The 16,176-nt window shown below is 46.7% G+C and overlaps 1 protein-coding gene across 1 annotated transcript in view; it reads left to right on the top strand.

Annotated features, from left to right (window-relative positions):
- The window catches only part of SMC1A (structural maintenance of chromosomes 1A), a gene marked incomplete at both ends in the record, with an annotated part of 45,439 nt that extends 29,726 nt beyond the window's left edge, over positions 1 to 15,713 (top strand). The window contains 7 exons of the mRNA XM_080719058.1: positions 861 to 971; positions 12,515 to 12,671; positions 13,294 to 13,448; positions 13,559 to 13,710; positions 14,794 to 14,863; positions 15,131 to 15,241; positions 15,630 to 15,713. Coding sequence (XP_080575184.1) covers positions 861 to 971; positions 12,515 to 12,671; positions 13,294 to 13,448; positions 13,559 to 13,710; positions 14,794 to 14,863; positions 15,131 to 15,241; positions 15,630 to 15,713 — 840 coding nt within the window. The remainder of the gene's footprint in view (positions 1 to 860; positions 972 to 12,514; positions 12,672 to 13,293; positions 13,449 to 13,558; positions 13,711 to 14,793; positions 14,864 to 15,130; positions 15,242 to 15,629) is intronic.
- Between the last annotated feature and the right edge of the window lie 463 nt (positions 15,714 to 16,176).

The following is a 16,176-nucleotide window of genomic DNA, read 5'->3' as shown; positions in this document are numbered from 1 at the left end:
AGCATAGAGTAAGAACTCTCACTATCTTAGCAAGACCCTGCTTCTAAATAAAAATAAAATAGGGCTGGGAATGTAGCTCAGAAACAGAATGCCCCTGGCTTCAATCCCCAGTAAAAAAAAAAAAAAAAAAAAGACCTAAATTATGTTAGCTCCAGCAGATGATGGATATTGTTTGGAGTGGGATGTGAGGAGCATTTTGCTAAGAGCAAAGGAAGATGGGAAGCCAGGGACCAGGCATAATAGCTTAGCTGCAGTGAGGGAGGTTGGCCAGGAGAGGGTTGGCTAAGGGACATTAGCAATGCAGAGGTGAGGGAGCTTAGTGCAGGAAAGGGAGTGACATTGGCCAGTAGAGGGGTCAAAGCATTTTATCCATTGAAAGTCGAGGTCAGTTGCTAGGGGATGGGGAGCATTAGCTGAGAGGAGGTTTGTGTGTATCTTGCCTTATGGTTGATAATGCGCCTCCATCTCATGTGTCCCTCCCTCCCTTTTCCCAAGTAGCATTTTAGTTCAAGCTAGTAACACTATTTTGAACGCTGGAAATGTTCTGGGCATCATGGTGACTCGTGACATAATTACCTCTAATCCTAACCACAGTCCTATGCGGCTGTGTCCCCACATTACAGATGGTCCTCGGGATCCGCGTGTGCCTTCCTGAGGATCACACTCTTAGTGAGAGGTAGAGCCCAATTTTCAAAGCTCCACTCTCTCTGCCTGCAAAGCCTCTTCCTTCTGCTCCAGTGCCTTCTAGGGAGATGCTTCTTCAAAGACGCTGAAAACTTCAAAGCAGCGCCCTGCCTCCCACGGGAGGGACACTCTAGTGGCTAATCTGCTTCCCCTAACTTTCCCTCTTGTCACTGCAGGGCAGCTCCCAGGGGGAGGAGACAGTGAGCGGCTCCCAGAGAACGTCCAGTATCTATGCGCGAGAGGCCCTCATTGAGATCGACTACGGCGACCTGTGTGAGGATCTGAAGGTAAGGATCAGCCATGGGGCCAGGCGCATCTTCCCAGCTGTCCCGGGAGAGGGCCAGCCCGTCTGGGTCCTTGTGAAGACTGGCTGCAGAGAGCTGGCAAGAGGGGATCGAGCTGTGAGCCAGTGTCTCCCCCTCACGTGTACACGCAGACACTGTGTGTCTTCCACCCTGTACGCCCAGTTGCTTCTGTCCCTGCTTGCTCCTGTTCACCCCCTGCCATGTCCGTACACATCTAAGCTCAGATGCACACACAGAAAAGGCTCTGGAGAGTGAACAGATTGGCCGCAAGTGTTCCTCAGGGCTCTGTCCCAGGTGATCTCCTCACTTGGCAGTCTTTCCTTCTGGGAATCTCTTTTACTTCCCCTGTATCAGCTGCCTTCTCTAAACTAGGCCCCACAGGCTACCTCAAACCCCGCCTCCTCCCCAATCCGCTCCGCCCCTTCCATCCTGGGTGCCCCGGCTTGCTCTGCCAGAGCCCAGCATCATGTTGACTTCCCTCTTCACGTAGACATAACAAGCCCTTAATTCTTCCTAACTCTCTACTGAATTCTCTTTTGTTTCTGTTTGCACCATCTCTGCATGGCGGGCCACTTTGTAGTTGTTTCTCTTTTTCTTTTTTGTGGTACTAGGAATTGAACCCATTCTACCTGCCAGCTATTCCCGTAGCTAGCCACCCCTCCCTCCCTCCCTCCCTCCCTCCCTCCCTCCCTCCTCTCTTCCTTCCTGTTGAATCCATGGATATTCTACTTCTGAACTACACCCCAGTCCGAGTCTCACTCCTTGCTGAGTCTTTCCTCAAACCTGCGATCGTCCTGTCTCAGCCTACCAAGAACTGGGATTACAGGCATGTGCCACCGTGTCCAGCTAAGGGCGGGCCACTTTACATCTTCCATAGACTCCTGCAGGAGCCTCCTAAATAGTTGCCGATACTTTCCAATTCATACCTCATCATTATCCAGGAGGACTTCATTTTTTAAAAAAAAGTTTTAATGGAAATTTTCAAACATAAATAGAAGTAAGAAGAATGATATAATGAACGCCAGGCACCCATAACCCAGCTTCAACAGTTAGCAGCATATGGTCAGTCTTGTTTTTTATACCCCCTACCACCACCATTGGACTATTTTAAATCAAATTCCAGACATTTTTGTTGTTTTTGCGGGTCTGGGGATGGAACCCAGAAGCATTTGACCTCCGAGCTACACCCCCAGCCCTATTTTTTATTCTTTATTTTGAAACAGGTTCTCACTGAGTTGCAGAGGGCCTCACTAAGTAGCTGAAGCTGTCCACAAACCGCTGTCCTCCTGTCTCAGCCTCCCGAATGCTGGGATTACAAGCATGTGCCACCACGCCCGGCTTCAGACATTATTATATATGTAATTACCTCATTATGTATCTCAAAAATATCAGGACATTCAAGCAAATATAAGCACAAAATTATACGAAAATTACATTATTCTGTAATGTCTAATATTCAGTAAGTGTTTAGATTTACATTTTACTCTACCTTTTTTTCTCAGTTTATATATTCAAATCAGGATTAAGTCAGGTGTCTGTGTTAAAATTGGTTGCTGCTAGTCTATAATATTTTCTTAACCTTTTAAATTTTTTTTTGTGTGTATGTGGTACTGAGGATTGAACCCAGGGGCATTCTACCTCTGAGTTACACCCTCAATCCTTTTTATTTTTTGTTTTGAAACAGGGTCTTGTTCGGTTGCTAAGAGTCTCACTAAGTTGCTGAGGCAAATTGGTTTTAGCAGCTGTTGATAATCGTTGCCTAGATCCTGTCAAGGGTTACAAAGTGATCATTTTCCAGTTTTCATTCCTGCTCCATTTATTCATGAGAATTATAAGAACTTTCCCATATCACCTCTTAAGTTCCCAAGAAATACAGTAGCCCCCCTTTATCCATAGTTTCATCTCATGAAGTTTCAGTTACCCCTGGTCAGCTGTGTTCTGAAAATACTAAGTAGAAAAATCCCACAAATCAACAATTAAGATGTAAATTGTACGCCATTCTGAATAGGAGATGAAATCTCACCTTCCTGCTACATCCTTGGGGACAGGACACATTCCTTTGCGCAGTATATCTACACTGTATGTGCTACCCGCACACTGGTCATTTAGCAGCCACCTTGGTTATCAGATGAACTGTGACTGCGATTAAGTAACTCCTGTGTGGTACCCTGACGCCGCATCACAATGTCTATCGACGCGCGTCACTCACCTCGCTTCATCTCATCATGTATCAGCCCACGTCATCTCGAGGAGAGAAGGGTGAGCACAGTCCAAGAAAATATTGAGAGAACAGCATAGCAGCGCACACCTGTAATCCCGGTACTTGAGAGGCTGAGGCGGGAAGATCACACGTTCAAAGCTATCCTCGGCAGCTTAGTGAGCCTTTCAGCAGCCTAGCAAGATCCTATTTCAAAAACAAATAATAGAGTCAGGCATGGTGGCACATGCCTGCAATGCTAGTACTTGGGAGGCTGATACAGGAGGATCGCAAGATCAAGGCCCAGCCTCAGCAACCCAGCGAGGCCCTGTTTCAAAAAAAGAAAAAGAGCCGGGCGTGGTGGCGCACGCTTGTAATCCTAGCATTTGGGAGGCTGAGACAGGATGGCGGTTCGCGGACAGCCTCAGCTACTTAGTGAGTCCCTCTCCAAGTCAGTGAGGCCCGGTTTCAAAATAAAGAATCAAAAATTGGGCCAGGGGTGTAACTCGGAGGTAGAATGCCCCTGGGTTCCATCCCCAATACCACCAGAACAATTTGTTTTTTTTTTTGTGAAAGAGACCACATTCCCTTAACTTTTGTTACGTTCGATTATTTGTTTCATTATTGGTTGCTAATCTTTTACTGTGCTTAACTCAAATTATTTACGAATTGTGCTTTACTTATGATACACTTTATCACAAGTACATGTTGTTAATGCGTGTATATATACATATATAAAACAGCATATACAGGGCTCATCACTCTCTGGTTTCGGGCATCCACTGAGGACCTTGGAACTTCTCCAGTCTGGTTAACAGTTGGCGTAAGAAAGCAGGCTCGGACAAGTATTTAATCCTTTCCTGTAGTTTGCCAGCTTTCAGAGTGATGAATTGGTTACTGTTACCTTTGTAATCCTCAAAGATGACCAGTGAGGTTTTCATTTGTGTTCATTATCAACTTAAATATTTTTAGATGTATTTTCATGTTTCCATCTGTTGTAATAGTTATTTTTCTTGTTGCTCATATTGTCCCATTCTTGGCCAATGGGAGCCACTGCGAGTTGATTTTTGTTGTTAATTTTAGATTTTTTTTGGTGGTACTGGGGTTCCTGGAAGCCCTTCTACCTCCGGGCTACACTCCCAGACCTATTTTTTATGCTCCTTTTATTTTTTGGAAACAGGGTCTCTTACGCCAGTGCAGCTGGCTTCGAACCTGTGCGATCCTCCCGTCTCCGCCTCCCAAGTGCGGGGATTACAAGCGTGCGCCACCACGCCCGGCTAATTTTAGGTTTTTATTTTGGAAAATTTCACATGTGGTAGTAAAATGCTCCTTCATGTAGCTGTCAAAAGTTCCAATGACTCAAAGCTCATTACCAAACTTGTTTTCTCTGTACTTCAACCCACTCTCTTATGAATTCTGGACATTGTTTTATTCCATTTGTTAATGTTACACCATTTTATCTTTAAAGGAGATAAACATTCTTGAAATAATTAGAACGATTATTACAGTTCTAAAATAATAGTTCTTGGCCTGGGGTGTGGCCCAGTGGTTGAGCACTTGGTTAGCATGTTTGATGCCTAGCACCTAAAAAGGACAAATAATAATTCCTTAATAAAATGATTGGTGGGCCTGATTGTCTCACACACATACTTGCACATCCTTTTATTTTTCAGCACTGGGGATGGAACCCAGGGGCATTCTACCTCCAAGCTACACCCCCAGCTCTATTTTATTTTGAAACAGGGTCTCACTAATTTGTGGAGGGCCTCCCTAAATAGCTGAGGCTGGCCATGACCCTGCCATTCTCCCGTCTCAGTCCCCCAAGTACTGGGATTACCAGTGCACGCCACCATGCCAGGCTTGAATTGGGAGTCCAATAAGATGTTTGAGTAATAGATAAGAATAGTTGATAAAGCCATTGTTTGATTTGACTTTTAAGTCTCATTTAATCTGTTGGACCACCTTGATCTGTTTTTAATTTTCTTTGCAGTATGTTTTTGTTCATTTAAGAAATTGATCATTTCTCATAAATGATTTTCCACATCTATAGTTTGCTGATTGAATCTAGTAATTTTTAAGCTATCCTTCCAAAGCAAAACAGAACAAGACAGTTCTAAACTAGGTGTGGTGGCACATGCTTGCAATCCCAGTACTTGGGAGACTGAGACAAGAGGATCACAGATTTTTTGAAGGGGTACTAGGGATGGAACCCAGGGACATTCTACCTCTGAGTTATTACCCCAGTCCTATTTTTTAGTCCTTTTATTTCTTTCTTTCTTTATTTTTTTTTTTTTTTTGCAAAAATGGGGATAGAACCCAGGGGCATTCTACCTCTGAGCTGTACCCCCAGTCCTATTTTTTATTCTTTATTTTGAAACAGGGTCTCACTGAGTTGCAGAGGGCCTAAGTAGTAGCTGAGGCTGGCTGTGAACCGTGATCCTCCTGCCTCAGCCTCCCAAATGCTGGGATTATAAGCGTGCACCACCACACCCGGCTGTCTTTTTATTTCTTGAAACGGTCTCACTAAGTTGCGAAGGGCCTCACTGAGTAGCTGAGGCTGTCTGGGGACCACGATCCTCCAGTCTCCACCTTCAGAATGCTGGAATTACAGGAGTGTGCCACCACGCCCGGCTAGGATCGCAGATTTGAAGACAGCTTCAACTACACAGTGAGACTCTTGGCAACCTAGGGAGACCTTGTTTCAAAACAAGAGCATAAAAAGGGCTGGAAATGTATCTCAGAGGTAGAATGCCCCTGTGTTCAACTCCTAGTATTACCAAAAGAAAAAACACACACGATAGTTCCACCATTCCCTGTAGTTCCTGCTCATTTTAGCTCATCTTTGGGCAATGGCAACTCATTCAATACTCCAAACCAGTGATGTTCAATAGAGATAAAATGTGTTAGACTCTGTTTCAAAATAAAAAATAGAAAGGGCTGGAGGTGTAGCTCAGAGTTAGAACATACTTGGGTTCAATCCTCAGTACCTGCCCCCATACACACAGTGTAACCTCATGTGTAATTTAAGATGTTCTAGTAGCCATATTTTATTTATTTGTTTTTTTAATACTGGGGATTGAACCCAGGAGCATTCTACCTCTGAGCTATACCCTCAGCCCTGGTTTTTTTTTTTTTTGTAATTTTGAAACAGGGTCTCACTAAGTTAATGAGGGTCTTGCTAAACTGCTGAAGCTGGCCTTGAACCTGCAGTCCTCCTGTCTCAGCCTCCTAAGTACTGGGATTACAAGCATGTGCCACTACACCTGGCAGCAGCCACATTTTATAAAGAAAAGGGTAAATCGGGCGTGGTGGCACATCCTTGTAATCCCAGCATTCAGGAGGCTGAGACAGGAGGAGCGCGGTTCATGGCCAGCCTCAGCTACTTAGTGAGGCCCTTTGCAACTGAATGAGACCCTGTTTCAAAATAAAGATTAAGAAATAGGGCTGGGGGGGTGTAACTAAGGTAGAATGCCCTGGGTTACATCCCCAGTAGTGAAAGAAAAAGAAAAAGGGTAAACTAGGTGTAGTGGCATATACCTGTAATCTCAGTACTTGGGGGGCGGGGACAGGATCACAGGTTCAAGGCCAACCTCAACAACTTAGCAAGACCCCCATTTCAAAATAATAAAATAGGGTTAGGGTGTAGCTCAGAGGCAGCCCACCCTTGTTTTAATCCCCAGTACCATAAAAAAGGGTAAAAATAATTTTCATACTATAATATTTAACCCAGTTTGTCTAAGAACATCATTTCAGTGTGTGAACATTATGAAAATGACAATCATCATCATGTTTTAGACAGGGTCTTGTCACGTCGCCCAGGCCAGCCTCAATTTTCTGGACTTAAGTGATCGTCTTGCCTCAGCTGCCCCAGTAGCTGGGACTGTGGGCATATACCAGGACACATAGCTTTAAAAATTATTGATGAGATATTTGACAACCTCTTTTTGTACTAAGCCTCCAAAATCCAGTATGTATTTTACACTTACAGCACATCTCAGTTCAGATGCTAAAATTTCCTCAGAAATACTTGATCTGTATTTAGATTTCCTAAAATTTACAGTTGAAAAAGGAGACCCATATACCCAAGTTGTTCCAAATATACTTAAAAATTTTCCAGTAACTGAATTGAATATATGGTTTTCAATTTAAATGAGCTAAGATTCCATAAATTTAAGACTTTCTCCTCCATCACACTAGCCACATTCACGGGCCCAGCAGCCCCATGTGGCTAGTGGTGACTGTACTGAGCACCGCAGGCCTGCAGGCTTGATTAGATTGAAAATTCGGGGTTGGTGGGTTGTGGTCGCTACTACTTCCGGCGGTGGTGTTACCATCCGAAGATAATGTAATGTTTGGTTGTGGGTCTTTCTGCATGACTTGTAGCCTTGAAGGGCATTGCTTAGATCCTAGTTCATCGGGAGTTGCTAAATGGTAGTCTTTTTCCAGCTTTTTTATTTTTTTGGTGGTACTGGGGATTGAACCCAGGGGCATTCTGCTTCTGAGCTACACCCCCAGCCCTATTTTTATTTTGAAATAGAGTCTCACTAGGTTAGTGAGAGTCTCACTACTTGCTGAGGCTGGCCTCGAATTTGTGATCCTCCTGTCTCAGCTTCCCAAGTATTAGGATACAGGTATGTAATAAGACGCTCGGCTCTATCATTTCTTTATTAGCTCAAAGACATAGACTCTCTTCATTTGGTACCTTGTGTACAATTTGTATAGGAAAGACAGGACATATGTCCTTCTTTTTTTCATCAATTTATAAGATAATGAGTTAGAGCTAGGCATGGTAGCACATGCCTGTAATCCCAGGAACATAAAAGGCAGAAGAATCACAGGTTTAAGGCCAAGATTCTGTTTCAAAAATAAAAAGGTCTGGAGGTGTAGCTTAGTGGTAGAGCACCTCTGAGTTCAATCCCCAGAACCACAAAAATAAATAGTGAGTCATTTCCCTGGCATTTTCAAGATATGTCTGTTGAGTCGTACATTTGGTGTGTTTCAGTTCGTTATGACCCTTGGTTCTCAGGTTGTCTGTCTTTGGCCAGTGGGAATGCACCCCAATTGGCTTCTGAATCATTTAGACCCAATCGTTGAAGTCTTTGTCATTTTCCACGCTTCCAGATATGTCCAGGCTCATCCTCTGTAGTTTTGTTTTCTTCCTCTGTACTTTTCACCCAAACCTGGAATCAGCCTTTTCTTCAAGAAGCTCTGGCTTTTTTTTAGTGGAAAATTCTATTATTTAGCAACTACCATCTGGACACTGAACTGCTGGTTTAGTTAGCACTTCTAGAACTTTTCAATAGATTGGGCTAACAGATGCGCGCGCGCGCGCGTGTGTGTGTGTGTGTGTGTGTGTGTGTGTGTGTGTGTGTGTGTGACTGGAGATGGAACCCAGGGGCCTTTTTACTTCTGGGCTACACTTCCAGCCCTATTTTTTTCAATTTGGAAACAGGGTCTCACAAAGTTGTTGAGAGTTTTGCTTAGTTGCTAAGGCTGGCCATGTGTGTGTGTGTGTGTGTGTGTGTGTGTGTGTGTGTGTTACTGAGGGTGGAACTCAGGGGCTTTTCTACCTCGGGGCTCTATTCCCAGACCTATTTTTATACTTTATTGGAAACAAGGTCTCACTAAGTTGCTGAGAGCCTCACTCAGTAGCTGAGGCTGGCTTCGAACCTGTCTCAGCTACCATGCCTGGCTCGTTTTGTGTGCGTGCGTGTGTGTGTGTGTGTGTGTGTGTGTGTGTGAGTCTAGAGATGTAACCCAGGGGCATTTGACCTCCAAGATACACCCCCTGCCCTAATTTTTATTCTTAATTTTGAAGCAGGGTCTCACTAATTAACAGAGGGCCTCACTAAGTAGCTGAGGCTGTCCGCGAACCGCAATTCTCCAGTCTCAGCCTCCCAAATGCTGGGATTACAAGCGTGCGTCACGCCCAGCTCTAAGACTGGCTTTGAACCTGCAATCCTGTCTCAGCCTCCCAAGTACTGGGATTATAGGCATGCACCACCACATCCAACTTAGATGCATGCTCTTATTTTGAAGGAAAAATGCATCATGAGCCAGGTGTGGTGGCGCGCGCTTGTGATCCCAGCCTTTGGGAGGCTGAGACAGGAGCATCACAGTTCTCAGCCAGCCTTAGCTACTTAGTGAGGCCCTTTGCAAATCAGTGAAGCCCTGTTTCAAAATAAAGAAATAGAAAAAAAATCAGGGCTAGGGGTGTGGCTCAGGTTCCATCCCAGTACAAAAAAAAAAAAAAAAAAAAGTATCATGATTCATATTGATACTATCAGTTGAAATTGTAATATGCAGTTTAACGTTGATTTTATGTTTGAGTCTCCACTTATTCATACTGGAAAAGTTTAGTTCCTAGCAACATTTAGCAGTATTAGCATAACAACATATTTACTATATCCTACTCTTAAGATTTTGAAAATCACAATAAGATGATATTAGTAACTATCTAATTATTGAGTATGGTTTTAAAAGTTGGGCGTGGTGGCACACTCTTGTAATCCTAGTACGTGGGAGGCTGAGACAGGAAGATCACATGTTCGAGGACAGCCTCAGGAATTTAGTGAGGCCCTCAGCAACCTAGTAGTAAGACCCTGATTCCAAATAAGAAATAAAATCAGTCTAGGGGTGTAGCTCAGAGATAGAGTGTCTCTGGGTTCAATTCCCAGTACCACATACACACAAAGAAATGAGTGTAATTTTAAATGTTTAAAGGTTTACTTGAGGTTCTTGCCATTAAGCTTATTGGACATGTATAATTATGTTCCTATTTTAACATAATTCAAAGGAATTCTCTTGAGTATTGAACAAACTTAATATATAGTTAGGGTTCTTGGTTTTGGTTTATAAAGATTGCATTTTTAGCATTTTGATTTATTTTTCATCTTTAATTTTGAAATGTTTCAAACGTATAGAACAACAAATACCCAAATGCCTTTCACGTTAGATTCACCAATTAATATTTTATCACATGGGCTTTCTCTTTTATTTCTCTTCCCTCCCTCACTCTCACATGCACACGTTTTTGTGTTTTTGCCGAATTTTTCGAAAGAGGTACAGACCTCCTGATATTTCTAAATACTTTAGCATGCCAAGAACAAGGCATTCTCAGACATAACTACAGCTTCCTATTACACCTAAGAAAATGAATTATTATTTCATATTTACTGTTGAGTGCATTTAAATGCCCCTGTGTGGTCCAAAAGTGTTTTCCTAACTGGGTGTGGCGGTGCATGCCTGGAATCCCAATAATACATGCTATCGGTATTTTGAAGGCTCCATGTGACTTGCCTTGGAAAAGGACCCACATTGTGGATGTTTTGGTTTCTCTTTGGTCCTCTTTAATCAATTTTTCCAACCCTTGTATCTCCCATAAATTGGAGCTTTGATCTAGTCTGGAGACTCAGTAGATTGGGGTTAAATGTTTCTTGGCAAGAACACTGGTGGCCAGGCATGGTGATGCATACCTGTCATCCCAGTGTTTGGCAGGCTGTGTCAGGAGAATTACGGCTTCAAGGTCAGCCCAGCAATGGAGCGAGACTCAGCAACCTAAGCAGACCCTGTTTCCAAACAAAAAAGACCCCGGGTTCAATCCACAGTACCCTCCCCACAAAAAAGAGCAAAACCAAACTGCATCGATTATAAGTGTATGTTACGCCGGCTCTCACCAGGAGGGCCGTCATGCCAGGATTTGTTCATCGTTAGTGATGCTGAGTTTGATCCCATCGTTAAAGAGACAATTGGCAGGTCTGTCAGCGCTAAGCTACCGGACCTTCGTCTTCATTAACGAGTAATGTTTACAGTGATGCCTTGGCATTTTGTGAGTGTCAGGTTCCCCAATATTTTTTTTTACCCAGTGATTTTCATGTTTTGAATTTAATTTTATTTTGTAATTATATGACATCTTCATGTGGTTCTTAAATCAAAAGTATGAAACAGGGTATATGAAGTGAGCTTTATCTTTCTTTCTTGTCTCTTTCACCTGTCTTTTACAATTAGGTCACCCTTTTAATTAGTTTTTGCATTATCCTTCTGTTGTATGTTTAAAGTACAACTGTATTTGCATGCAAATATATTCATGTTCCTTCTGCCTTCTCTTAGATAAACGATACTATATTATTGTGTACTTTTCATATTTCACGTAACCTGGAGACTCTTCTACACCAGTGTATAGAGAACTTCAAAAGGGCTTTCTAAAATGTAAATGTGTTCATGTCGTTCTTGTTCTTAACTCATTCAGTGATCTCCCTTGGGATCAAGTCTAAACCTTGTAAGGCTTCTCATAATCTGGCTTCTGCTTGTCTCTCCGGTTGCTTCTCTTCCTGAGCTCTTCTCCACCCACTTGTATGAGTGCATGAACACACTCGGGCATGCACACACATAATCGCTGCTACTGCCATATTGATGTTACACATGTAATTGCTGCTACTGCCATATTGATTCCTTTTTAGCATTTGAAGTTTATTAAAGTTGATTACTCTTGAATTGCTTTTAATTCAATGAATTAACCATGAGGAAATTCCCTGGCTTTTGCTGGTGGTACTTTCAGCACCACAGAAGGTTATTCCTTCTCTGGTCCTCAGCCATTCATCCCCTAGGCCTTCGCTTACCCACATTCCCAGAAGCCCTCCTTGGCCCCAGAGTCTGAGTTGGGTGCCTTTCTTATTCACAGGTCCGGCCGCCTGCTTATCACTGTTTCATATTTATCCTGCAGTATTTGGATTATTTACTTCTACGCATTCCTCTCTTAGCCCCCTGAGCTCTGTGAGCACAAGAACCATGGCTCACAGGACATGTCGGGTCCAGTGCTGAGCCCTTGGTAGGCATTTAGTAAATAGCTATTGACTAAAAGTAGCAGGAAGGCCCAGGCCCAGACATGTATCTAGAAGACCTAAAATTTACCTCCCGTGGAATTTGCTCAGGTAGAGTGATCCCAGCAGAATCTGAGTTGCCTCGGTTATCAAGGAGCTATACGTCAAGTCCATAGCGGCCTATGTGGGGGCCTCTGGGTCACCGTGGGATGGTGCTGTCTCATGGCCTGGGCTGAGAGCCAGAAAGGGGCACCACCAGCTGCTTCTTCAGAGACAAAGAGGTTGGCAGGGCCTGGGGGAAGGGCTAGAGATGAGAAAGCTGCATCAGCCTGTAATTTCCAGGGCTGGTGGGGACACTTAGCAGGGGTAGGGTCAGGTAGAGGAGCTGAGCTGCGGAAGAACTTGCCTTCTGCACAGGAGCAAGCGCCTAGACCCCACTTGGCCAGCCCCTCTGGGGGGTTCTGGGTGCGGGCCGGGCCCTCGTTGATGGCGCTGGGCCTGGCTTGCAGGACGCGCAGGCGGAGGAGGAGATCAAGCAGGAGATGAACACACTGCAGCAGAAGCTGAATGAGCAGCAGAGCGTGCTTCAGCGGATTGCTGCCCCCAACATGAAGGCCATGGAAAAGCTGGAAAGCGTCCGAGATAAATTCCAGGAAACCTCAGATGGTAAGATTTGCGTTTCTCCTAGGCCCTTAGGTGAGGGCACAAGCTGGAGGTAATCTGAGGGCCTACTCTTATAACACAAGGGCTGCTGTTTGTACATGTGTTCTTACTTAAAACTCCCAGGCTCCCTTAACAGAGTGGGGACTATCACGCTTGGATTTCTTTTTTTTTTTTTTTGGTGGTGCTGGGGGTGGAACCCAGGGGCTTTCCACCTCCGGGCTATACTCCCAGACCTATTTTATATTTTATTTGGAAACAGGGTCTCACTAGGTTGCTGAGAGCCTCACTCATTAGCTGAGGCTGACTTCGAACCTGCGCAATCCTCCTGTCTCAGCCTCTCAAGCACGGGGATTACAAGCGTGCGCCACCACGCCCAGCTCACGCTTGGATTTCTGCCAAAGGTCCTACACACTGGTGTTTGGGTGATGGACTAGTTCCTCTAGACTATCCAATGGCCAGCCTACTGGATACAGATCCTTGTGAGGCCCTCTTCAAGCATCCCTTTCCCACTGTGAGATGTGCCTGCTGTGGACGGTCATTTGCTGGGCATTTCTTTCCTGGGTGTGGCCCTTAGCCCCAGCAGGGCCCAGGGTCCTCAGGAGTCATCTGTCCTTCCCTCTGGCAGAATTTGAGGCAGCCCGGAAACGAGCAAAGAAGGCCAAGCAGGCATTTGAACAGATTAAGAAGGAGCGCTTCGACCGCTTCAATGCTTGTTTTGAATCTGTGGCCACCAACATCGATGAGATCTACAAGGCTCTGTCACGTAACAGCAGTGCCCAGGTAGGCCGGAGGCCCTGGCCTAACTCGCTCCTGCCATCTGCAGTCGCCCTGCCCTCTAGGCTTCTCGTCTTCATGCCCGTCCAGACCCTGACCCGTGTGCCTTCCCTTAGGCGTTCCTGGGCCCTGAAAACCCTGAGGAGCCCTACTTGGATGGCATCAATTACAACTGCGTAGCTCCTGGCAAACGCTTTCGGCCCATGGACAACTTGTCAGGAGGGGAGAAGACCGTGGCAGCTCTGGCCCTGCTCTTTGCCATTCACAGGTAGGAAACCCCCCCCCCCCAGGGCATTTGGCGGAGAGACAACTGAGACCACTGGGGACTCGGGTCCAAGGATATGCAGAGATCTGCAGAGGTGAAGATACTCTGGAGGCATCTGAATTGCATCCCTGTCTAACACAGCACGCCTGGCCTTGTGTTCCCTGGCTCTGTCTTTCCTGCATCCACCCTCATCCACTGAGCTTGTCCTCGCTGGCTCCCCACATGTTTTCAGTCTAGGCTTTTGCTCACATGGTTGCTGGCTACTAAGTCCTTTTCATGCAAATCCAGCTTAACTGGCACCTTCCACCTCTTCACACCCCCTCACTCTCCCCTTCCTCTACTGTGCTCACACCCTGCCGCCTCCTTCTGAACACCGGGAGCACTTGAGTCTGACCCCTGTCTAACTTAGTGCCTGACTGTTCAGCGTCATTCCACGGGCATTTCTTGAGTGCTACTCTGTACTAGACCCTGTGCAGGGCTTGGGGACACAGATGAGTCAGACCTGGTCTCTGGCCTAGAGGAGCCCACAGGCTAGCGGAAGCCAGACACAAAAACAGACAGTGCACTAGGTGCTGAGAGCGAATGAGCATGGGTGCTGTGGTGCCCAGCAGAGGGACACCTAGCCCCGTCCGGGGGAGGGTGTGGGCGGGCTGGGACAGGCTTTGCAGGGCAGGTGGTGCTTGGACAGGAATATGGAGGATCAGTAGGAGTTTGCCCAGGAGAGCAGCAGGCCTTCTAGGCAAGGAGGCGTGGCAGGGCGTGGTGTGTGCTGGGGTTGGCTGGACCTCCAGACAGCTTGGGCAGTATGGCCAGAGGCGAGGGGAGCGCTGCCTTCCTAGCTGGTCTAGAATCTCCCAAGAGGACCATGTGTTTCATGGTTCTGCAGGGTCCTGGAGTATAGGGCTGGGCGTGGAGGAGGGCTCAGTTGACTTATTGGCTCTTAGGAGCTCAGGCAACAATGGGACTGAGTCTTTTAGTCTCTGGTGAGTTGGAGGGGAACTGGCCTGGTTGATGGGCCCTGGGGCTGCCCCACCCTTCCTTGCCACCCTCCCCTCAGTACCGGCTCACCTACTGGTTCCCTCCCAGCTACAAGCCAGCCCCCTTCTTCGTCCTGGATGAGATTGATGCCGCCTTGGATAACACCAACATTGGCAAGGTAGGTGCAAGGAAAATGGGACTTGGGAGGGAGGCCCCCAAGTCGGGGCTGGGTTTCAGGGGGCAACTTGAGCGCGCCCTAGCCCTTCCTGCTGCCTGCTCTGTGCCCAGGAGGCTGAGTCCAGGCTCGTCCACATCATGTGGTGGTCAGTAGCCTTCTCAGTCTCTCCCTCCCCCAACCCCACACCCTCTGCTTACTGCTTCAACTGGAAAACAAGGGAGTGTTGGGGCTTGCGCCCTGCTAAGTGCCCGGCGGCTCCTCCCACAGGTTGCAAATTACATCAAGGAGCAGTCTACTTGCAACTTCCAAGCCATCGTCATCTCTCTCAAGGAGGAGTTCTACACCAAGGCTGAGAGTCTCATTGGAGTCTATCCAGAGGTAGGGTGGGGCTGGCTCAGCAGCCGGGCCCCCTCCCTGCCGGATGCCCCAGGGCAGGAAGGGCCCGCGGCGGTGGAGGGTTGGGGGGGCACCGGGCGTCAGGTCCTATGGCCATCTGGGCTTGGTAGAGCATCGGGCCAGGCCCTGGCACTTGGGGACAGGTGGAAAAGCCAGGAGAAGTCAGCCAGACAGGAGAAAGGAGGGAAGTGCAGAGGTAGGCAGGGAGAGAAGGCAAGGGGGACGGACCACATCCTCACACCCAGGGAGAGCCATTGCTGGGCCTTGGGCAGATATGAGGGAGGAGGGTTTAAGGTCCCTGGTCCTGGGGCATCAGACCCCTCTTCATTCTCTCCTTACAATTTTCTTTTCCTTTTTCTCTCTCCTTCAGCAAGGGGACTGTGTGATCAGCAAAGTCCTGACCTTCGACCTCACCAAGTACCCAGATGCCAACCCTAACCCCAATGAGCAGTAGCAGTAGTCCTGCCCTCGCACCCCGTCCGGATCCCTAAGCTGACCCTCTCCCACTCTGGATATTTGGCTCCCAACCTTCCCCTCCCGCCTGGCCCTGTTTGGTGTAGTCATAAGATTTAAGCACTTCTATCAAGCACGAAGAGGAACAGAGGTGGTGTTAGGTCTGGAGCAAAAATTCCTGAGCCACAGGGAGCATCCTGGCCTCTGGAAGGAGGTGCTGGGCTGGGCTGAACTGAGCCGAACAGGGCCATCTGTCATCCCCACTCCTGGACCTCCCGCTCACCGCCCGTCATCATGGGTCCCTTGGGCCCCTTGCCCATTGCGTGTGTGGGTATGTATGTGTGCATTGTGTGTTCACCTGTGTGCATGTGGGTGTGTTTGCATAATAATAAAAGATTGGAGACCTGTTTTAGAAGGAGCCTAGGCTGAATTTGATTCCAAGAAAGCTTAGGATGACAGCACCC

This window comes from Muscardinus avellanarius, assembly GCF_963383645.1.
Source record: "Muscardinus avellanarius genome assembly, chromosome: X".
Classification (NCBI taxonomy): domain Eukaryota; kingdom Metazoa; phylum Chordata; class Mammalia; order Rodentia; family Gliridae; genus Muscardinus; species Muscardinus avellanarius.
Note: the sequence above shows the minus strand (reverse complement) of the source record. Positions and strands in the feature narration are given on the sequence as shown.